Raw genomic sequence first — 24785 nt, forward strand, 5'->3', positions numbered from 1 at the left:
ATGCATCAACTGACTTTGACACTACTCAAAGTAATAATGACTCTCAAACATGAACCGGTGCTTAACTCATGGAGCATGTACAAACACTCAGCACACACAATGTACCATGCTTTTGACAGAGTGTCGGTTCTGCCAGAGCAGTTTCTTGGCAGGAATTGTATAATCACGGATGTGTCTCCACTCCAACGCAGGATAGTCGACTGAAGGTACAGGAATTTTGAATTGTTCGTGGTACTAGCATCCCACTTAGGAGAGGGGTGGGGGGTCAAAAACCTGAAGTGTCTAACACACTCTGTGAAAAGCAATATTTAGGCATTCTCTACTAGTTTGGAGTCTGAGGAGCCGATTTTGTTCTGTGTGCCAATTCTCATTCCCCTGCACTGCCTTCCCCACACCCCTTGAATGGGGGAGCATGTGGGTGGCAAGCCTGTCTGACACAATTCGGCTATTTATCATTCAAGAATGTTGATTTTGGTGTCAGATGAAAGTCTATCTGGTCCACAACAATTGGAGAATATATTAACTTCAGGTATACACACATATATGCCCCCATGAGAACCCACCCCTGGGGGTGGGTTGGGGGGGGGGGTGTTCTCATGATCCCCAGTCCAGCAATAGCTGTCACGAAATCCTACGTGTGACACATGAAATAATATCTATTTTTCAAGAGAAATTCATCGGTGTATGTATCAGTGACCTCAAACATGACCTTCACAATGGTTAGCATGATTTTGGTTATGCAAATTCCTAAAAATGTAAGAACATAAAAGTATCAAAATTTCGTGATTAAAAAATGGATGGTCCACAGAAACCCCACTCTCTAACCAATCTAACACTGACTGATGTATTTCCACAAAAATATAAAAACAGTTGTAAATTCTTGATTGACATTTATTCACACATACACACATATTCCTCTGATGAATGTATAAACATCGTCACAAGGACATACCGATGTAGTCGTGAATATTTCGTGTTAGACTCTCCATTTACCATCCATTTTTTTGTGTATTATAGAGAAGAAAATGACAAAATAAATTTAGTAAGAAATACATGATAGACCCTTTATAGGTGGAAACTGAAGAACAAATACACTTGCAGCGTCTTGCACACGTGAGGTGGGCCCAGCAGCAAGAGCACTTCCTGCCCTTGGCTGATGGACATCTCCCTCGGCAACTGCAGGTTACATCCTACCTCAAAGAACTCTCCAGCCATCCTGCTCGTGGCCCAGATGGCCACTAGTCCAACACCCTCACTCTCCTTCTTCCATCCAAACTGGAAAGGGTCCTGTTCCATGATAGGCTGATGACTTGTGGCCCACAGAGCAACTTGGTGTGCTGCCTTCCAAACGTGAAGCTGCCACGCATCCTGTGTGGGTGGAACCCACTCCAGATCGCAATTTTTATTGGAGAAGAGGGAGCACCGAAGGTCATTTGTGGAACTGCCAACTTTGACACATTTATATTGGTTGACTGTTTAATAATGCTAAAGATAAAAAAATAACTTGTTGGAAAAAAGGTCCTGGCCTCATGTTGGGTTTCCATATCCCAAGTGGGATTTGTGAACCTTCATATCAACAAGGAAAAACAAAAAACAAATGTAGCACCACGCTCATCTTACCATCTGAGGATCTCAGAGAGAAAGATAATAAATAGGGTTAGTTGTTGAGACAAATAAAAAAAAGTACAAAGAGCTATTGCATCCCGATGGTAATCAGATTGTTTCATCCCAACTCGGCTGATTTCTCCTGAATATACTCTGTGAGGTCCTTGGCTCATTTGCAGGGGAGAAAAAAATGTCCCATTTTGAGATTACCTTACGCCTTCCAAAAGGTTCTACGAATGAGACACTCACAATAGTCCAAGACACGTGAAATTTATATTTTATTTTTCATTGGATAAGTATGTATAATTCAAAAGGAAATATATTAATGTATTTTTATATTTTGATTTATTTGTGCATGTATTGCATTTCGTTCGTATACCTTCTTGAACACCCCTCTTATGAAATAATGGGTGCAATTGACTTGCAACACATGAATAGTCTTGGTGGGCTGTTCATACAACTGCTCCTGTTGGTGTAACTTTGGCCTTGAGAAATACGTGGCATCAAAAGAGGAGGGAAAGTGATGCTGCAATGAATGTAGGGTCAGTTGGGCTTGAAGATGGTGGCAAAGGAGGTGTTGAATACTGATAACCAGGCTCTGGTGAATCATTGGTGTTCGCTCCGAGTATATGAAAGCTGGGAATTAATGCTGAAAAAAGGGAGCACGTGGAAGTCATCGAGGCTGAGGAATGGACAAACAACACTGACCTCGAAGCAATCCAGCCTTGGTTTGAATCTCAACCCAGCTATAAATGATCATCCCAGGGTTTCACAGGCAGGGCGAGGCATCATAATGTGTATTGTCACCAGGATTGACATTCAACTGGGTGTCCCATCTGCCAACATTAGTTTGTGAATGTGAAGGATCCCATGGTATCCTTCACAAAGTGTTGGCAAGTTATTGCCGGCACCCTTGACAAATTTGATATCCCTGCTCTGCAGTGGGGTACTGCAGCAGTAGGGCTACTTGTTGCTTAATGTGCTACATGAGAAATGAATGAAATGGACAAATGCATGCACTGGGCCATGGACAAATAATCAGGGGCTACTTGTTGCCTCCCACAGACAAACGACGCATTTGGCAGCTCCTGGAACTGGCTGTACTTCATCCCTCTCATTATCATCGGTTCTTTCTTCATGCTCAACCTCGTGCTCGGAGTGCTTTCTGGGTGAGTATTCTTCAGAATGATCTCTTAGCGCGCTTCATCTGTGAGATTTATACCCATGTGGAAATGCACTTCCTTTGCTGGACAGATTTTTCACTCTGCCAATTCCTTAGCATTCCTTCATTCATAATCAATATCATGATGAACTTCTTCTTCTTCCTCTTTCGGCTGCTCCCTTTCGGGGTCGCCACAGCGGATCATCCATATGATCCGCATAGTGATTTGGCACATGTTTTATGCCGGATGCCCTTCCTGACGCAACCCAGGTCGCCTCTTACGACACAGGGATATGGTACACCTATTTTAACCGGGGTATACACCGGCCCAGTATACTGGTACTCATTTCGCAGACCTTGGAAGGATGACAGGCTGAGTCAACCCCCTGGTGTATTAATTCAGTGGCCCAACGGGGCTTGAACTCGGGACCTTTTGGATCCCAAGCCACTGCCCTAACCACTGCGCCAACACCAGGCCAATATCATGATGAACTGCCCTTCATTATTTTATATTTATTTGATTGTTGAGTGTTTGTGGCAATCTATTTATGATGTCCCCATGGAATGGATGGGGGTGGCAGATTCGGGCCAGGACTGGTAACGATCAGTTGAAGTCGGGGTTACATTCCTGGAAAGCATGATAAACCAATATGACAAACTGATCAGCTATTTCCCATAATAATTAACTAAAATACAGGAGATATATTTCAGCACTCCAATACTCCATATGTAAAGTCTTAAGAAATCACAAATTATACAATTTAATGAGGAAGAATAATCTATAATAATAAATTTCATTCTGTGTTTGTCAGTGTGTGTGTGTGTGTGTCTCCTCCATAATCCCAAAATCTATGAAACCTCACAGCCTGAAACTTTGCATGCATACAAAGGGAACTCCAAGGGAGTACATGCATGAAAACTGGGTATTTGGGTAAAGTTAAACACCCCTTTTGAAGATAATAATGGGCTTATTAAATTAAAACCAAAAACAGGGAGGGGAAGGGTAGGGTGGGATTCTGGAGGGAGGGAGGGTGGGAGGAGGTGGGAGGAAAGAGGGGAAGGGGTGGGGTGGGAGGAGGTGGGATGAGAGAGGGGAAGGGGGTGGTAAGAGGGACCCAGAATTGCCCGGCAATGCTGGCAACCTTTGCTCGTATGAAACAAGAAAAAGAGCAATCTGAGATTGCAGACCCTCGCCAGGAGTTGCTTTGTGTGGTGTATTTTGTGGTGTTTGTGTACTGGTGAGTTATGTAAGTAATGAGACATCATTAGAACTGCCACTTTATAACTGCTGGCAGTGATGACCGGGTAACAAGACGTCCCGCTTTTATGCAACCCCGCTTTGATCGGACACTTGAACCTGACCCATGGCATTTATTACTATTCAATTGAATTCAGAGTGGGGTGAAAATAAATTAAATTCAAATCAAATGTAAGACCAAGTAGGTACAGTCCTGCATTGGAGTCATGAGAAGGAACCCAAACAAGCAAAAAGCAAAGATAAAGTTATCAGGAGGAACCTGGATAGGCTTGGGTTTCAGCTGCTACTCCTCTACCTTCAAACCCATCCAGGTGCAGCCAAGTGAGCGTCATTCAAAAATAAAAAAATAAAAAAGAACCCAGATCAAAAGAATTAAATAAATCTGGCTGCTAGACTATGCATCCGATCAGGTTGAAATTTAAAACATGCATTCCCCATGACTTCTAGATCATAATTGTGACATTTCACATCGAATGATGAAGCCGTTCAAGAGAAATGATGTTTATGAAGATTTTTGCTTTATCCAATATGGCTGCCAGACCATGTGACCAATGATGTTGTCTGGTTTTTTTTTTTTTTTTTTAAGTTTTGTTGCTCATGGATAGGCAGTCAAATGTGTAAAGTTTCACTTTGATCTGTTCAGCCATTTCAGGGAGGAAGATTTTTGAAGGTTGTTTTTTTTTAAATAAAAAGAAACCAGAAAGCTGCTGAATCACATGACCGATGACATCATCAAAAAATTTTTTTTTCTGGGGACCAATTTATCCTGAGATGACTCAAATATTTTCATACTGAGAGGATGTAGCATTCTACATATGCAATTATGACATCATAACAAAGTCACCTTTGACGTCATTTAAAAAAAAATCACATTTATTACCCATGAGTACTCGCCAAATGTGAAATTTCAATTTTTTCCTTGTTGCGGTTTCAAAGATGTTGAGGTCCAAAATTTTTCCGTTTTTCCAACATGGCTGCCACCCCATGTGACCAATCACGTCATAATTATTATTAAAACTTTCTTCATGAGTAGTCGTTCCTGTGGTGAAAATTTCATCTCAATCCGACAGGCAGTTGTTGAGGAAAACACTCATGTTCTGTGTGGGTGACCCGTATCTTGCCAAAAGGTGACCACGTGTGACTTCTTTAAGGTCACACTGAGGTGAACAGAGCTGCTATCCACCAGGAGCGACTCCTTAAGGAATATCTGCCTACGAGAGATTCCGATGAGAATCGTTCTACAGAGTAACCATGAAAAATATGCGTTTGCCTCATAACGTCACCAAATGACGTCATAATGTCTCAAGCTTGACATATCTAGAAAGCACTCATCGAGGTGTTCAATTTGAGGTACTACACGATATGGTACCTAAGATTTCAAAATTTGACCTTGGGGTCAAAAACTTTTGACCTCCAGCGCTAACCATGAAGGTCAAGGCCAATCGCCACCAAAAATTAATCAGCTGAGCACCAGACCATGAACTATATTCCCATGAAGTTTGAAGATGATCTGATCAAAATTACTCAAAAAATAAGGGTTTCGTCGACTCCCCTGATTTGCGTCAAAGTGACCTTGACCTTTGACCTTGACATTCAAAATTTTATGTGCTGAAAGGGACCTCTATAGGCCTCTGATATGCGAAGTTACAAAAATTTCCAATGATAACTGTGCTCTGCAGAGTGATCGATACGTGATTACAGACAAACAAAAAAACAAACAAAAAAAAACATACAAGCTGACTTACATATCTTGCAAAAACTTCGTTTTGGCAAGATAAAAATCACTAATACAGTGACAACTTTGTGAAACGGAACGCCACTCGGTAGAGCACATACCTCCGCCAGCCTGAATAGTTTACATTTTGTATGCCACTGTCTTGGATCTTAACCAAAATCGGATTCGCTTGTTCTTGTCACCTAACCAACTCATCCACCTAGTTTTGTCATTACTCATCCACAACTTTTTGATATCTCATGTGATGCATAATTTTTGGCCCCATCTCTCAGTGGTGAAGAATCACTTGAAAAACTCTCGGATCCAGATCTTCACAAAAATTGAATCAATTCGTCATTGTCACACACGCCAAGTTTAATCCGAATCCATCCACAACTTTTTGAGATATCATGCAATATCGTTTTTAGACTCATCTCAATGGTGAAGAATCGTTTTAAAGTTAAATCATCATCGTATAAAGATCTGGAGTCAGATCTTCACCAAAATTGAATCAATTCTTCCCAGTGGCACTAACAACCTGTCCTCCAAGTTTCGTGTGTATCCATTCGCAACGTAACCTTTTGAGATATTTTGCTCCATATCGTTTTTGGCCCTATCTCTCATTGCTGAAGAATAATTTAAAGAATTCACAGATCCTGATCCGGATTTGGATCTTCACCAAAATTAAGCGTTGTTGTGCTTGGCTGGTCCACTATATACACAACAAATTTCAGAACGATTGCTTGAAAACTGTGGCCAAATATCGTGTGACAAACCAACCAACAAATAGACAGACAAATGCTACAGACCAACGGACTTGGCAAAAAAATTTTTTCGCCAAGTAATGAACCCAAATGCAATACCCTCTCTTCTGGCGAGGGTAATAATAGAGGAAAGTAGGTATAAGATATATTTACACACAAATAAAATTTACTCCTCCTCTGTCCCGAAATGTGTGGACCTCAAACATCTAAGGTGTCCACCCCAAGCTAACAGATCTCTCAGTCCAGGCTGCTGCCGATAAACCGGACATCATCCTTTCAATAGAAACCTTCCTCTCACAGAACGTCCCTGACTCCTTAGTGACTCTCCCTGGTTTCATCCACCTGAACCCTGTCCAAGCAGCGGAGTCCCACTGGACCTCAATAACTCCATTTTTCGCTCTCAGTATATTGCTCTTACAACTCGAGGAGTAAACTTGACAAAAACTAGTCAAAAAAAATTGTACATTTTCTTAATTTTGTTCTCCATATTCTCATGATAACGGTTTGTTGAATATTTGATGACAAAAGCTCAAATGGTAAAAAGGTTATGGCTTGGACAGACAAACTGAGGCTCAATGGCAAATAAATAAATAAACACGGAAGTGAGTAAAAAAAACCGGTTTATCTCGCACTTGACGCGCTGCTATGGGGCTAAGGCCGAAGTCACATTTGTCACGGTGGCCGTGGGGTCTCCAAAATCTACGGCCACCAGCAATTATACGGCGGCCGCAGTATTTCCACGGTCACACAATGTAGCAGTCACATATGTTTTTATTTTTCGGGGAGCCGTATGGCGTATTTATAAATTGTGGAGACCGAAAACGTAGGGGTGCCGTACGGTCTTTGATTTGATGTCGCATGGTGACTTTAGGGCATTCCTGTGGCGGCCATAGAATTTTCAAGGCAGGCGCAAGGCGACCGCAGTGGGACCGCAGGGGGGCCCGAAGGCGAACGTGCGGCCAGACGGACAGTAATATAACGAGTGGGTTCTTTTTTTTTTCTTTTTTTTTACCAGTTATTTTTTTTCGGCTTGTCGAATTGCTACGGCGAACGTAGAAATGAAAAAAGTTATAACTCCACGCTATAATTCCATGGCGACCCCTACGGCCTGTAAAATATAGCCAAATGGCGTAGGGCCACCCTGAGGCCACCGCAGAAACTCTGCGGCCGCCGCACGTTTCTGTCAATTCAGAGGGCGTACGGCCGCCATATCCTCGCTGTAGAGCAAATGTGACTTAGGCCTAAGGAAGGGCTTTTTTCATTAATTATTCATTATTTTCTCCATAATCTCATAATATATTATTTTTCAACCACTTAAACTGATGAGATATAAATTGATACAACTTAGTCTTTTCATTTCTTGTAATTAGATGTTATGTATAGCAGAGGTTGTTTTTGTACGAATACAGATAGTTATGCTGGAGTAACATTTCATTTTTCATTTCTGCTTTTTCAACTATTTATTTTCAGTCATCATGAATTCCTTTGAATTCCATAATCGTCTCATCCCATTTTTAGGAATTGTGACATCCCCAGGCATTTTTGAGTAAAAATTGACAGATGTGACTTAAAAGACATCAATTCTCCCTCCCCAACCCCCACCCGTTCCCATCTCTCCTTCATGCTCCTCACCCACTCTCTCCCCCTCTCCTGTCCATCCCATCCCCTCCTTCCACCTCTCCTCTCCCCCCCTCACACAAGGCACACCGGACCTGCTGAAAGCATCAAACACACTCTCCTTTACAAATTAAAAATTGCTTTAAACCAAACATTGTTAATAATAAATATTAAATTCCATCATTAGTCCACATACTCAATTTATTACGTATATAGTTTGCGAAGTATTGTTTAACTAAATCGTTGGAAAAGAGTTAAATCGTCTTAAATAATTTCTCTATATGTACACCCCAGGAGTATTAAAAAGAGAAAAAATTAGACAACAGTTCGATCCCCAACTTCAGTTTTCAATCGCTGTACTTTTACAAAATCATAATAAATAACTCATTCCCAAGCAGGGTCCTGAGGAAATAGTAAAAAAAAAGTGACTTGTAAAATGTATATTGTAAAATGTAACTTCAAGACCTCAAATCTCTCTCAACCCCCACCCCCACACTCTGGACTCTCCCCCGACCCTCTCTCCCTCCTCGCCTCTCTCCTCCCCCCCTCTCTTCCTTCCCCCCTCTCTCCTCTCTCCCCCATCCTACTCCCCCCGTCCCCTTCCCTAAATCACGTCTGACCAGATACATTCAAAACAGCTATTAAAATGCATTTTCCTCAAAAAAAGTCAATATTCATCTGATTTTTGGATTCGCTATATATGCTAGATATCCCTTATTGTCGGGTTTTCCGTGTGTGTGTGTGTGTGTGTGTGTGTGTGTCTGTGTGTTTGTGTGTGTGTGTGTGTGTGTGTGTGTGTGTGTGTGTCTGTGTGTGTCTGTGTGTGTTTGTGTGTGTGTGTCTGCAACGCGAGGCTCCACAGCACGAACCAGCGAACCGATTTCGATGAAACTTTGCCAACATGTGAAATATTTGTTGGGAATGTGCGCGTTTGAATTTTCGTTGCCTAGCAACCACCCGTTGCTGTGCAGCGGCCGAAAAACCGCGTACAGTATTTTCAATACTTGTCCTTCAGTTTTGAATGTAGAGAAACGAGACTTCGGAATTAAACACTTCGAGATATTAAGAAAATTTTACTCGAGCCGATTTTTGATTTAGGTTTTATTTTTCAAATGGTAGTCCTTCAAAAATCGGGTGTCTATTTACCGTCATTTTTTATGAGGGGCTTACGAAAGTGGGCGGAGCTTAGGGAAAGTGGATGTGGTTGATGTAAAGTGGGAGTGGTGTAGGAAAGTGGGCGTGGCTTATGAAAAATATTGTGTGGCTCAGGAGGTGTGGTCAAACAAGAGCATTGAGAGAAGTTTATCGGGTTTTCCGTGTGTGTGTGTGTGTGTGTGTGTGTGTGTGTGTGTGTGTGTGTGTGTGTGTGTGTGTGTGTATGTGTGTGTGTGTGTCTGCAACGCGAGGCTCCACAGCACAAAGCAGCAAACCGTTTATTTTTCAAATGGAAGTCCTTCAAAAATAGGGTGTCTATTTACCGTTATTATTTATGAGGAGGCCAGTTGGCAAAAAACGCAATAGGAAAAATCTTGCCAGGCAGAGGAACAATTGTATGTGAACCAATACGTCTTGGCAATGAATCTTCGTCGGTGGATCGGTCAGAATGAAAAGCATCGTATCCACCGCTTCGATCCGAGCGAATCCCTCGTCGCCTACCGGCTTGTCTTTGTAATACCCACTCCCACCATTAGCTATACGATACTGATTTACAAAGAGAGAAATGGGGTCCTATCCCACTGAATCCCTGGGTCGATGAATTATATTTACCATCAAAAACCTTCCTGTGCACACGACGGGTACAACCATTAGTTTTCAACTCATTCCATCCAGCAGTTCAGGAGTGCATAGAAGTCAAACAAAACCCAGAGTTCCTGATTGCCTTCACTCATTAATTCCTCCCCCCCCACCCCCAGCTTTTGGAACCAACTTCCACATTCTCTTTAATCATGCTTTCCCAAGGGCTTCAACACAGCTATACTCCACCAACTCAGATCATGCCCCATCAACACCATGATCTTTCTACCCTGTTAACCCTCCCCATGGCCAACTCATTCCAAATTTGCAGTTTTTCCTTGCTGAGAGTTTGAGGCTGTATCCATCTTGGATCCATCTTCTGTGTCCTCTCGTAGCCTTCATTATTCCCCACATCCCTTATGTCTCCAAGTCTCCCTCTATTTTGTCTTTCATCCCTGCTGTTGCTGTGCTTCCCCTCCCCCATCTCTTTCTACTGTTCCTTTTTTTCTCTTACATCCTCATCTGTTCTATGTTCTCGCACCCGCACAAACCTCGACATTGCAAAAAAAAAAAGAGAAACAAACACACAAACAAGGCGGTAGGCGGCGATGGGTCAACGAGCATGGAAACTATAAGATATTGAGCAAAATGGATGTCATATGGCAGATAGGGAATCACCTTAAGATTATGCATATCAAATCTCATCCAGTTCCATCTACTGATAACTACTCGGTATCCATTTGAATGAAAAGTACCGAAAATGCGGTTTGAAATCGGAAATCCCCAAAGTTCGAGGGGGTGCTGTGGGTGAACAAAGATCTAAATCGAAAATCCGGCTCGATCGTTTGTGCACAATGTATTCCAGACAATTAGTGTGAATTTTCATGACCATCCGACCATAACCCAAGGAGGAGTAGCATTTGGCACGAAGGCACCTCCAGCTCTCGCATATTATCGATTTTGCACTAATTGACCTTTGACCCCTGACCGAAGCAAAATCGGTCAATATGTCCTGAGGCAAAGTTTTAGTACTCATTGAGTACCATGAACCTGCAAAGTTTCATTCGTATCGATGCACTCACCTGGTCGCAAGGGGGGCTTCAATTTTCGCCAATTTTCGCGCATACCCTAATTGTAGGGGGCGCTGCGGGTGAAGTATTCCATATATCACAAAAACTGGAATATATTTGATAGAGCATCACCTGTAGATCATTCGTGCCAAATTTCATAACCCTACGTGGGATAATGGCTTTTGTAATTGATTTCGCGTCAACGGTACCGATTTTGAAGGTTTTTCGGTTGTTGCTCGGGAACCAAAGCGTCCCCAGCAACCATCACAATTTCCAAAGCACGAGGTCATAAGATGTACCTACCACCCGAGTTTGGTCAAAATCCGCCCATGTTTACTACCAATTATGCTGATGACAAACGAACAAACATCCAAACAAACAGACAGAATTATTGACAATAAGGGTCACCTATTTCGGCGACCCAACAAACGAACATGCAAACGAAAAATCACTCATAGAATGACACTTTGTGAAACAGGAAGGCACTTGGGAGAGTGCATACTTCCGCCAGGCTGAACAGTTTACGTATTGTATCCCACTGATAGGTCGGATCTGAATCCGGACCTTCACCAAAATCGAATTGACTTGTTCTTGTCATTTTACCAACTCATCCACCTCGTTTTGTCAAAACTCGTCCACAACTTTTTGAGATATCATGCTACAGATATTTTTTGGCCCCATCTCTCAACAGTGAAGAATCACTTTAAAAAAATTCTCCGATCCAGATCGAGATTCGAATCTTCACCAAAATCAATTCGTCCTCGTCATACACCCAACCTGTCAACCAAGTCTCGTCTGAATCCATCCCTAACCTTTTGAGATATTGTGCCACATATCGTTTTTGGCCCCATCTCTCAATAGTGAAGAATCACTTTAAAAATCCTCAGATCCGGATCCGGATTCATATCTTCACCAAAATTAAGCGTTGCTGTCCTTGGCCAGTCACCTACATACACAAAAATATTCAGAATAATTGCTTGAATACTGTGGCTAAAAATCGTGTGACAAACAGACAGACAGACAGACAAACGCGACAGACCAGCATATTTGGCGAAAAAATTTTCACCAAATAACAAACTTACAAACAGACACTTCTAAAATTATAGTATGAATGAGGTAGATGGTCCCTTTACAATTTCTCATCGGAAGCCTGTCTTGCCATCTATAGCTCAGACACCCAGCTATTAGTTAATACATTCAAAACCATGTCAAGGTTATTTATCCTAGACGCTTCGGGAATTAGTTACGTCAGGGATTAGCGCAGCACAGAGCAAACACACACACACACACACACACACACACACACACACACACACACACACACACACACACACACACACACACACACACACACACACAAATACATTTTGTTTCAAAGTGCTCATTAGAACGATAGGAAAGCAATCAATTGTGATGATGACTCGGACATCGAGGGAAGGCGGCTGAGAGGTTTCCTTTTGTGAACAGGCCTGGAGACACGTGCACTTACATCATCGCATTGAATTATCTGGAGGCAGAGTTTCGCAAGTTTTGGCATTGATAATTTAAATACACGTGAAATATAACTCACACCTTTGGTTGTTTAATATGATTGCCACATTTGATTATCACAAGTGGAAATTGTGTTTTACGAATTACGAAGAAAATCTTGTGCTGTGAATTTTGATTTTTCCCTTTGCGAAGAAATATCTCCACACTTATTAGCTGTGAATTCACTCACTGTGAATGGTAATGAAAGATTAGTTCTTATGAATTAAAGTGATACTTCTGTGCAATACACACGATGGAAATAGCCAGTGTTGCAAGGTCTGCAGTTTGTATTCCCACTCAGTATCTCAGCTTTTTTTCAGCTACAGAGAGAAGCACTGCAGGCCTTTGATCTTCAGACTCTCTTTGGCATGATGTATCTTACCCTGCGAAAGAGAGAAGGGCATGGCCTTTATCACACATTTACCCACAGCAACCATCTGCCTGCTTTTAAGAAGACCACACTCGCTTAGCAGTTATTACAAAAAGCAAGAAAACACAAACGCTTTGCATTTATTTGTGCAGAATTACACTGTAATGTGTTCTGATGCACCGGCCATGCGTAAGTATGTCAAATTTTCTCCAAATTTCGCTCTGGCGAGGATTAAACAATGCCAACGAACCTTAGGAATATGGTCATGCATGAAATACAGGTCACGATTGGGCTGTAAGGGTGTCGGTGGCAATATCGCACTTGAAAAACATGGCCGGGAGAGGCCCCAAAATATGTTATATACAATCCATATACAGTCCACATATAATGTGATGGCGAGATAAATCAGACAGGCAATGGGATTCATCATTCATGTGGAAAGACTCACGCAAGTAGCTTTGTTAAGTAAACATCGTTCCCGCTCACCGAGAGGCTGAGGAAGTCGAGACAGCTCTGATCTGTTCGTCTGAGAGAAACTTTGTAAGTGTAAAATGCCTTAAGCATGTCACGTTTCCTCCAAACTTCTTCCAATTTAACAGCGACTGTTTAAAAATGTAATTGTGCGTTGGACAGAATTGACTCAATCGTTTTGTGGTTGTAATAATATTTACGTCTGGAAGATGTGCCCTATGAAAGCCATGATAACCTATTGTACACCTCAACACGGACTTCGCCCAATGCGTAAATCCCCCTTGGAGAAGGGCGCAAGTTAAATCACGACAACCTACATCTGTCAAGTTTGGTTGTGATTCAATAAGAAATGACAAATGTATTGCGGTCAAAAAAAGACAGACAGACAGACACCAAATTGCATATTTTAGTGAGATTTGTGTTCTTCATCTTCTTAAAATAAAGGTTTGTTGAAGATTTGATGACAAAAGCTCCATTGGTTAAAAAAAAAGTTATGGCCTGGACAGACAGTCAGACACACACACACACACACACACACACACACACACACACACACACACACACACACACACACACACACACACACACACACACACACACACACACACACACACACACACGGCGGTGGATACTTGGAGACCTGGGAGAGATCTGTTGCACCTTATGAAACCCGCATATAGAGATTTTGTAATGTTAGCATGTCACCCAAAATGGAAACAGCAAACTGCGTATGTAATTGCTGAAAAAAAGGACCACTGTGGACTGTGCCGTCATGGAATGCAAAAGCAGGTTATGAAGCATGGCGTTTCAGTCAATTAATTTACACTTTCTGCACATTCCACAATTTTTTTTATCATATATTTATATTAACTAGCCGAAACCCCGTCACAGACGGATTCCGTTCCATGAGCCCAATATGACAACCAGTGGCGGCTCTCGTAAGAACCGGATCCCAGTCGATGTACTTCATGGCTTTACCTAATGAGGCCTACAAAACGTCCTTGTACATGACATTTTTGGTGTACACTACTCCTTGTGAAGAAGTCCCCTGATTTGTGCACGTGTCTACTTTGACGTACACCGTGTCAAAACTTCTCAGGTCACAGTACCGCGAAAAACGTGACGCGACCGCGAGGAGGAACACAAAATTGGTCCTTCAGTATTAATATATAGATGCTTCAGAGTTGAAGGTTGACTATTGCCACTATGTGCGATGCATTCTTACAGGTACGAAGTTTCTTTCAGTCCAGGTCACAGTACCGAGAAAAATGTGACGCAACCGCTTGGAGAAGCACAAAATTGGTCCTTCATTATTAATATATAGATGCTTCAGATTTGAAGGTTGACTATTGCCACTATGTGCGATGCACTCTTACAGGTACGAATATTCTTTCAGTCCAGGTCACAGTACCGAGAAAAACGTGACGCGACCGCTTGGAGGAACACAAAATTGGTCCTTCATTATTAATATATAGATGCTTCAGAGTTGAAAGTTGACTATTGCCACTATGTGCGATGCACTCTTACAGGTACGAAGTTTCTTTCAGTCCAGGTCACAGTACCGAGAAAAACGTGACGCGACCGCTAGGAGTATTAATATATCGATATTTTGTAATGTTAGGGTAAGTTTACGTTTTAGGATGACATGGAGTTTCGCAGGAACGCATCCCCCATGTTATACGAGGGTCTCCTGTATGCTTTATGGGGAATAAGTGTGGTTTTTCATGACGTCATCAGTAAAATGGTATCCTGATCAAAATTCGACATGTGGAACGCTACATCTGATCAGGATGAGACCTTTTGAGGGTCATCTCGGGATACATTGGTCGACTTAAAAAAAATTGATGACATCATAGGTCATGTGGTTCGGCAGCATACATAGGTTGACCATACATAGGTTGACCGAACCACATGACCATCATAGGTCATGTGGTTCGGCAGCTATATATACATATTTTTTAACTTTAAAAATCTTCTCTGAAACGGCTGAACAGAAAATCAAGGTGCAACTTTACAAACGTTCCCCAAGCCTTCCTTTGGGATACTAGGGTGATCACGAATAATTGCTGGGACACTTACTTAAGCAGCCATATTGGATTGAAGGGAAATATTACATCATGTTTTCTCTGAAACCACTTATCCTATCAAAGCAAAACTTTTCAAGTATCATGTAACAACATTGCTGCATTGTCGAGTGGAATTGCTGATGTGATAGGTCACGTGGTTTGGCAGCCATATTGGATTAAAAAAAATGAACCTTATCCGATCACCATGAAACTTGACAAACATGATCCTCTACCCAATCCTAGGCGGGGAATACATTTTCGTTGTCATAGGTCACGTGGTTTGGCAGCCATATTAGTTTGAAAACTGATCCTTTATAGTCTGTCTTCTCTGAAACCACCTAATGGATCGATATGAAACATATTACATTCGATGGATCATAACTGGATGGTAGTGGATGGATGGTAGTGGATCATAACTGTAAGTTTCACATCGATCGCTGCAGCGGTTTCCAAGATATAATTAAAAAAAATATTTTCCTTGAAACCAATGTGGCTGCCAAATCATCACTGATGCAATAATATTTTTTTATGAAGTTATATGCAACAACGGTATTGGACCATAAATGCATAGTTTCACATCGATAAGTTAATCGGTTTCAGATCAATATATTTTTTTAATATCATCCTTGAATTTAATCTGGCTGTCACACCACGTGCACTGATGATGTCATCATTAGCAAAATATTTGCACCAAGAGGAGTGGATCATATTCCTTAGGTATCGCATAGATAGGTTAAGCGGTTTCAGAGAAATATATTTTTTACTATGATTGGCTTGGCATGGGTAATATTGGTTGAAAATGTCAACATAGTCGGTCAATGGTCTCTCTCGCAGCCACAATGGGAAAAAACCTTATCTGATAAATACAACATTTTCAAGATGTGATCGACTACCCATTCTGAATTAAATTTGATAAAGAGGACGTCCTAGGTCAGGTATCACCTCATTAGACTCAGGGGAAGGGGGTAGGATGGGGGGTCGGGGGGGGGGGTTTCCTCTTTACCCTGTATACCCTGTGGACCCATAGTATAAACATTTATTACTTTGTGTTCAGATTATTTAAATGCCAATTCAATTGATACCCACGATGTTCCCAGGAAAAAGGGTTAACTGCTTATGTCATAAAATAGATTGAATGTGACGTGTTACTTGGTCCATAACTCATCAATGCCGTGTCGTAGAGAGATGTGTGGGGCATCATTAGACGCGAGGGAGTCTCGGTTTACCATGTGGTCCCATGCTGCAACGTTTTCTACTTTGTGGTCAGGTTATTTAAATACAAATTCAATTGATACTGACGATATACCCAGGAAAAAGGGTCACCTACTTACATAATAAATAGATTGAACGTGGTGTGTTACTCAGTCCATAACTCGTCAATCCTGCATTTTGTCAAAGTGGGGTTGTGTCGAAGCTGGGTTGTATCAAAGCTTTACGTCTTGGTACCGTCATCACTGCCAGCTATTATAAAGTGGCAGTTCTAGGATAACTCTTCATTTTTTGAAAACGTTGCTGGCAGTGGAGTGAAAAGTAAACCTTTTTCTTTCTGTGCCATGTGCGAGGCGATGGAATATCATATAACATGCTTTGACTACAACTTTTTTGAGATTTATTTGGGAAAGCTTAAGTTGTATTATTCTTGAACCCTGCTTCAAAATTAAAGATTATCCTGTTGACCTGCAGGGAATTTGCAAAGGAACGCGAACGAGTGGAAAACCGGCGAGAATTTCTGCGTCTGCGTCGGCAGCAGCAAATCGAGCGTGAGCTTAATGGATATTTGGAATGGATTTGTAAAGCAGGTATGTTTTACAGCAGCAGCTATAGAAAATAGTCATTGGAACCTTTATCTTTAATCTGAGAAAGTCAAACTATTGTTGGAATAATAGCCCACGAAAACATTGTTTGGCCAAAATTTTGGATTAGTGCAGTATTATCATTGTGTGTGTGTTTGTTTGTTTGTTTGTTTGTTTGTGTGTGTGTGTGTGTGTGTGTGTGTGGTGTGTGTGTGTGTGTGTGTGTGTGTGTGTCGTTGAATGTTTTCTCCACAATTCGGGTTTCAGAAGGTGGAACGGAGTCCTTCCAAGACTCGAAGGTGTCCAAGACCTATCCACCGTAGTTTCGATGAAGGATCGTGATTTGTGACCTAAGTTGTGAAGTTGTGTTGTTCTCAGAGTTTTGTTCCGAGGGTTATTCTCAGGTTCGTCACAAAGCCCTGTACAGCCTCCAACTGTAGTTCTTTTGTGGTCATGTTCCCATGGATGGTTTGTAAGAGCTTTGTGAGATTCTTCTTTTTCATTCCATGAGCTCCAGCTTCCTGGTACAATTTCAGCTTCCAGGATCTTTTCACTTCATTCATGAGATATTTGGTTGTTTTCATGATTTCTGCATTTTTAGGCCTAGGTCACATTTGCCAGGGCGGCCGTGGGGTCTCCAAAATCTGCGGCCACTAGCAATTATACAGCGGCCGCAGTATTTCCACGGTCACACAATGTAGCAGTCACATATGTTTTTATTTTTCGGGTAGCCGCACGGCGTATTTAGAAATCGTGGAGACCGAAAACGTGGGGGTGCCGTACGGTCTTTGATTTGACGTCGCACCGTGACCTTAGGGCGTCGCTGCGGTGGCCATAGAATTTTCAAGGTCGCCTCAAGGTGCCCTCAGGGGGACCGCAGGGGGACCCCAAGGCGAACGTGCAGCCAGATGGACGGTAACGAGTGGGTATATATATATATATATATATATATATATATATATATATATATATATATATATATATATATATATATTTTTTATATATATATATATATATATATATATATATATATATATATATATATATATATATATATATATATATATATATATATATATACATATATATATACCAGTTCTTTTTTTTACTGAAATAAAAATAGACCAGTATATATAACTGAATATACTGAGCCTGGTGTTGGCTTAGTGGTTAGGGCGGTGGCTTGGGATCCCAGGGTCCTGAGTTCAAGCCCCGTTGGGCCACTGAATTAATACACCAGGGGGTTGACTCAGCCTGTCATCCTTCCGAGGTCGGCGAATGAGTACCAGTGTACTGGTCCCGGTGTATGCCCCGGTAAGAATAGGTGTACCATATCCCTGTGTGTCGTAATAGGTGACCAGGGTTGGCGTCAGGAAGGGCATCCGGCCATAAAACATTGCCTCAAGAAAAAGCCCAACCCCTGCACAGCAGGGAAAAATGGCTGTAAAAACGGTTATTTTATATAACTGAATATACTATAACTATAATATACCGTGGTGCCCCCAGAATCCGAACGCCCCATTGTTTGAACAAATTGGCATCCGAACAATTTTTTCGAGAAAATTTTGCCCGAAAAACCTAATACATGTTAAAAAAAAACCGAACACAACGTGGCGTTCATGTTTGTTCACGTGTCTCCCCCACCTGTTTGAGCCGCATCTTCGCGCTTTGTTCATTCAGTTCGTACGTGAAAGTCCTCGTGAAAGCATCTCTCGTGTGTCGATCGATACTTTAGGCCTCAGTCACATTTGCTCTACGGCGAGGATACAGCGGCCGTACGCCCTCTGAATTGACAGAAACGTGCGGCGGCCGCAGAGAAACTGAGGTGGCCTCAGGGTGGCCCGACGCCGTATGGCTATATTTTACAGGTCGTAAGGTCGCTGTGGAATTATAACGCGGAGTTATAACTTTTTTCATTTCTACGTTCGCCGAAGAAATTCGACAAGCCGAAACAAAAGAACTGGTTGAAAAAAAAAAAAAATGAACCCATTCGTTACCGTCCGTCTGGCCGCACGTTCGGCTTAGGGTCCCCCTGTGGTCACCTTGCGGTCACCTTGCGTCTGCCTTCAAAATTCTATGGCCACCGCAGGAACGCCCTAAGGTCACCGTACGACATCAAATCAAAGACCGTACGGCAAACCCATGTTTTCGGTCTCCACAATTTATAAATACGCCGTGCGGCTACCAGAAAAATAACAAGGACAAATGTGTCCAAGAGCAGCGTCCAAAACCTAAAGGTTTTGTCAGCTAAAAAAAAAAAACTTATATTAAAAAAAAAAATAAAACAACAACAACAACTTCCGATATTCCGTCACGTGTCTTCATTAAGCCAATAGCGATACCCGTCATAATGTATTTACGTATTTACGATATATCGTGTATTTACGAAATATATAATGTATTTACGAAATTACAATACAATAAATGGAATAATCTTTAAATAGTAACGTCAATTTTTCGAAACTTAAAAGCAAATGTCCGAATATATTTAAAAGTTCCTGATAGACGCTCTCAAAAGGCACCGTCTATGTGAGGATGTGTACATGTGCTCAGTATTTAAGGCGATCCGGATCTTGTACATACAAGAGCCGAGTCCGAGATATTAAGGTTTTGTCTTCACAAGAAGAAGAAGAAGAACAACAAAGCCGAGCTCTCTATGAGCGCGGACGCTGCTAAAAACATATTATGTGACTGCTACATTGTGTGACCGTGGAAATACTGCGGCTGCTTTATAATTTCTAGTGCCCGTACATTTTGGAGACCCTCCGGCCGCCGAGCCAATTGTGACAGGCCTTACCTCGTGTTTTCACCTTCATTTGTGATGTTTGTTTTTTTATCATCTTGTTTTAATTGTTTTAATTAATAACAAAAAAAGCAATCCGATCACGTGGCGTGACGTACTGTCGGGCAAGGATTGCATTTCACAGCAAAACCAGTTGTAATTTGGAATATCCATGATTACCTCAGCCCGATGCATTTGATGAAAGTGATTGTGGTTCTGCGGGCATCATGTTTGATGAGTTGCCCTGGGGGCAGCGCTCTCGCAGAGTGCGCGAGCGATCGGAACCCAGGCCGGAGCTCGAGCCTGTGTGGACCTTTGGATTTGGTGATTGTACCAGTTTACATACAATACACCGCCACCGAAGGTCATTTACTCATCTTATTTTATCTTAAACATGGGGAATTTCAGTTTAAAGTGTCTTGAAAGAGGGGTTTTTTTTGCTCCACGAACGGATTAATTCACTCCATTATTTCTTATTGGGAAAATATTTTTGGAATCCGAACTTTTTGCAATCCGAGCAGCCTCCTGGAACGAATTCAATTGGGATTCTGGGGGCACCACGGTATTGGCAAACACCTATACTCCGATCTCCAGCGGTAGCGCACGGTGGACGGATGGTCGACGCAGACTGCCATGGAGGCCATTCGTAGGTGCACGGCGGGCGTAGGGGAACCGTGCGTCGACCCTGTGTTGCACGCAGGTCGTCACACAGACCGCAAGGCCACCGTACGGCGACCGTGGAAATAGTGCGGCCACCGTAATTTTTTGGGGGTTGGGAAAATTCATTTTTCATTGAGAAGAGCTTACGGCAGCCGCACGAATAACGCAAGCCCATCGTACGCCCTACGTACGGTCGACGTGGAACACATCTACGTCATAGCTTGGCTTGTCGAATTGCTACGGCGAACGTAGAAATGAAAAAAAAAGTTATAACTCTGCGCTATAATTCCACGGCGACCCTACGGCCTGTAAAATATAGCCAAATGGCGTAGGGCCTCCCTGAGGCCACCTCAGTTTCTCTGCGGCCGCCGCACGTTTCTGTCAATTCAGAGGGCGTACGTCCGCCGTATCCTCGACGTAGAGCAAATGTGACCTTGGCATTAGACCAAATCATGGGGTACGGAAACCTCGATTAGCAATGCCTTATTTTCCTTTTTTATGTGAATACTATGTTCCGTCACAGTGCTTTGTTTTCTATGCTCACGCCGGATCGGATCACCAGGTCCTTTGAAGTTTGCCATCTTTGCAAGTTGTTGCTTGCCTTTTCTGTGTCAATTGTTACAAGGAGAATTTCCTTGAGATTTGGGAAGAAGAGACAAGAACTGATAAGAAAGAAAAGTACGCAGCTTGGGGTCGAATTGTTCCCTCACCTCACACAGCCCAATGGCACTGTGCAAGTCCCAATATACTGGGGGGAGGGGGGTGGAGGATATGCATGGGGAAGATGGGTGGTGCAGTGGCGATGCGACGCGTTGGGAGATGGGATATGCAATGGTATTTCTGAGGCGTCCAGACCCAGTAAGCAAGTCCTCTCCGGCGCGCAACATATGCGAACTGCAAGCAGCTCCATTTTTGCTGTGCACCCGGGACAAGCAGGTCCACATGAACCAAGCCACCCACGTTCTGGGCTTTCTCCTTGCTCTCTTCTGTACTATGAGCGCCTTCCTTCTCTCCTCCGCACTCTGTGCTCCTTTCTGCTATTCGCAGGACAAGCTTTTCGGACAAGGAAAAGGACAAGCTCTGAGCTCCTTTCTCCTCAGAGGCCATTGCTTTCTCTATCTCGTCTCATGTGAGACTCTTTCTCATTGGTGCGAATCAGATGGGGGTGGGTCCACGATCTAGCTCGTGGAAAATCCCACTGTCCTTTAAACACAGCCCTCACCCCACCCCTCGTGTGCTAAAGACACAGCAGGTGCCCCCAGTTCCTCCCTGCACATGCAAATATCCTTTGTACCATATGCACTGTTCGCATGATTGAAGCACTGTACTTTATTGCACATAGGAAGAGTGTTGTACTCTATTACAAATGCAACAAGTATTGTGCTTTGTGCCACGAACGTGTGAAATACAAGAAGGAACAAAGATCGATGCGGTGCAGGTAATCCGATCAGTCCGAAGGATTAATGACCAAAGATGGACCAAATGTGCTTAATAAAATGCACGGATGGAATGGTAGCGGAAAGGGATGCAGATGGACCGAGGAAGACCAATCGACTGTGGGGTTGAAGGTATGACTGATGGGGTATTAAAAGGAGCAAAAGTGGGGGGGGGGGTGGGGAGAGGAGGAAGACATCATACGGGGGATGCACAAATTACCTCAACGCATGCCCCCCCCCCACCCCCAAACCATTAGACAATCGGCAAAGGTCTATCTACACATAAACGAATGAAATAACTCATCCTCGGGTCTTCCAAGTGTCCATGTATGCTCTCACCTGGGTACCTTTCCAAAATCATCACAATATATGTATATATGTATATGATTGGGGCGGATGGGATGACACATTTATAAAGAAGAAGAAGGCACTTCCAACAAAAATTAAAAACCACAAGATCGACTCCACTAATTTGAGCAAAAAAGCGAGATCAGACCCGGTCTCAGGCAACGTTTCGCCGGCTTTACGGCCGGCTTCATCAGACACAATAGACAAAACAAAAATGGAATCCCAGACAGAGACAATAAATACTCACAATACAGTACTTAACAAACAAACGAATCTGCAATGCAGCACCACATGCTACAAGCATGCACACTGAACCGGGCGGGATCAAGGAAGCAGGCAGTGAGTAGTCCCAGGCAGGGGCGTATCTACGGAAAATAGCACCTATGGCAAGCACTGAAATTGCATCTGACACCCATCTTTTGGATAACCTTGAAATTATATCAGCTCAAAAATACAACCCAAGCTCTTTAATCTTTTAACTCACAAATTATGGCATTACATGAAAATTACAACTTCACCTTCCTTGCTTTCACTGATGCAAATTGGTTGATAATGTGCTCAAAATCAGTTTTTCAGTTTCTTCTCTTTCTACACTCAGCAGAGCAAGATCACAGAGTCTGCCTTGGCCCATGGAGGCTCTCAATTACAAAAGTATTCGTTTTAACTTGCTGAATGATCTCTCGCAGCTGGCGATGGAAACTGCGATGGTTCGCATGATCTGAATAGCAATGCGAGGATCGGGGAAGACGCTCTCATCTCCATACCGAAAAATAAATTTGAGAAGCTCTTCAGGTTTTGATATTTTAATGTTGGCCCGACTTGACGGCAACATTCTGCAATTCAAAATTTCCTCATATAGCTGCTTTCCATCAACATCAGAGCTGTACAATTCGCCCAAATTTTCACACTTCTTCTTTAGTTCGTTACCGTCAGTGCCCTAACACAGTACTTCAACATCGAGAAGGAACCCAAACTTGGCGTCGGTGTCGTTCAAACGAGCGAACCTTTCGTCCATTTCTCTGTGAAGATGGTCGAGTGTTCTCTTCATCACTCTTTCCATTTCCTCCTTACCTGTTAACCCAGCGTCTCTCGAGTTCTCATCAGCCATTCGTTTCTTTCGTTTCTGATGTCTTTCAACTTCAATATTCCATTCTTCACAGAGACCGAGTCTTGCTCAGTGGCGCCGCCCTCGGTGGAACAGGATATCTCAAAAAGTTGAAGACGGATCCGGATGAAATTTTCCGGATAGGTTGGGTGTGTGACAAGGACGAAATGATGAGATTTTGGTGAAGATCCTGATCCGCATCCGACTACGAGAATTTTTTTAAGTGATTCTTCACCATTGAGAGATCGGGCCAAAAACGATATATCGCATAATATTTGCAAAATGTATTTTGCCTGATATGTTCTTGTGGATCAGGCATTGCGTGGTGGAGGTATGCGCTCCACTGAGTGCCCTTCTAGTTTATTTTGTCTTTAATATGTAACTAACCTTGGCATTGTTTCACATTCTGAACTGCAGAGGAAGTTCTACTGGAAGAAGAGGATAGAGATGCAGAGGATCACTCAGCTCTTGAAGGTAATTTTTATTTGATGTTCTTTCACATGTATGGGTTTGGCTGTGCTTTTTGATTTGCACACTTTTTCAGGAAATATTATCAGTCCATCATGATGATTTTTTACAACCTTCCAAAAATGCTTGCAGTGTGATTAATCAGTGAAACACTTGTTTCATCTTTGGCATTAAAAAAAAATGTTTTCACATGAATGATGTTTTTTCATTATTGACTTGTGTTGTAATTTAATGGATATATTGGTTGACGAAAAAATATTTTCACGAAGAAAATAAGTCACCACTATATTCGTGATTGGTGTGTGTCTGTTGGGTTGTCGATGTAGTCGAAAAAAAAAAAATTCAAATTTTTTTTTTTGAGATTTGTTCTACCCTTATTATCAGTATTTAAAATGGCGATTACGATGAAACTTGGTTGGTAGGTTCATACCATGACCTAGTTGTATGCAAATGAGAACCGTTGCTATGGACACCACTGTTGCCTACAAACGGGACTTTGAAATTTTAGAAAAATCATAAAAAAATGTATTTTTTCGAAAATCAAAAATCGGGCCATGCGCGACTGTGGGCAGTACATTCAGCCATATTGTCAAAAATTTCCAGCCGGATCCTATGAAAACTGTCGAAGATAGACTTTGAATGAAACCTGGTCGAAAACAATAAAAAAAATGAAGTTCATAAAATCTCAGAGACTATGAGTCAGATATACATAAAACTGGTATGGTAGGTTCATGGTATGTCCTAGTTATGTGTGAGAAAGAACCGTTGCTGTGGACCCCTCCGTTGCCTTGCAACGGCCGAAAAACCTCTAAATGTGGGGGTATTTTAACGA

At 42.3% G+C, this 24785-nt stretch overlaps 1 protein-coding gene across 16 annotated transcripts in view; it reads left to right on the forward strand.

Moving 5' to 3' along the window:
- The window catches only part of LOC147026688 (voltage-dependent N-type calcium channel subunit alpha-1B-like), a 592527-nt gene that overhangs the window by 236911 nt on the left and 330831 nt on the right, over nt 1-24785 (forward strand). For all 16 annotated transcript variants that reach the window (XR_015058466.1, XR_015058468.1, XR_015058470.1 and 13 more), the window contains exons 8-10: nt 2671-2774; nt 17045-17160; nt 23903-23959. Coding sequence is in view for 10 of the 16 variants with exons in the window: in XM_085882404.1 (XP_085738530.1) it covers nt 2671-2774; nt 17045-17160; nt 23903-23959 (277 nt within the window). In the remaining 6 variants the exon portion in view is untranslated. The remainder of the gene's footprint in view (nt 1-2670; nt 2775-17044; nt 17161-23902; nt 23960-24785) is intronic.

This window comes from Eptatretus burgeri, chromosome 5 (assembly GCF_056783735.1).
Source record: "Eptatretus burgeri isolate ZD-2024b chromosome 5, Ebu_testis_v1, whole genome shotgun sequence".
NCBI lineage: Eukaryota > Metazoa > Chordata > Myxini > Myxiniformes > Myxinidae > Eptatretus > Eptatretus burgeri.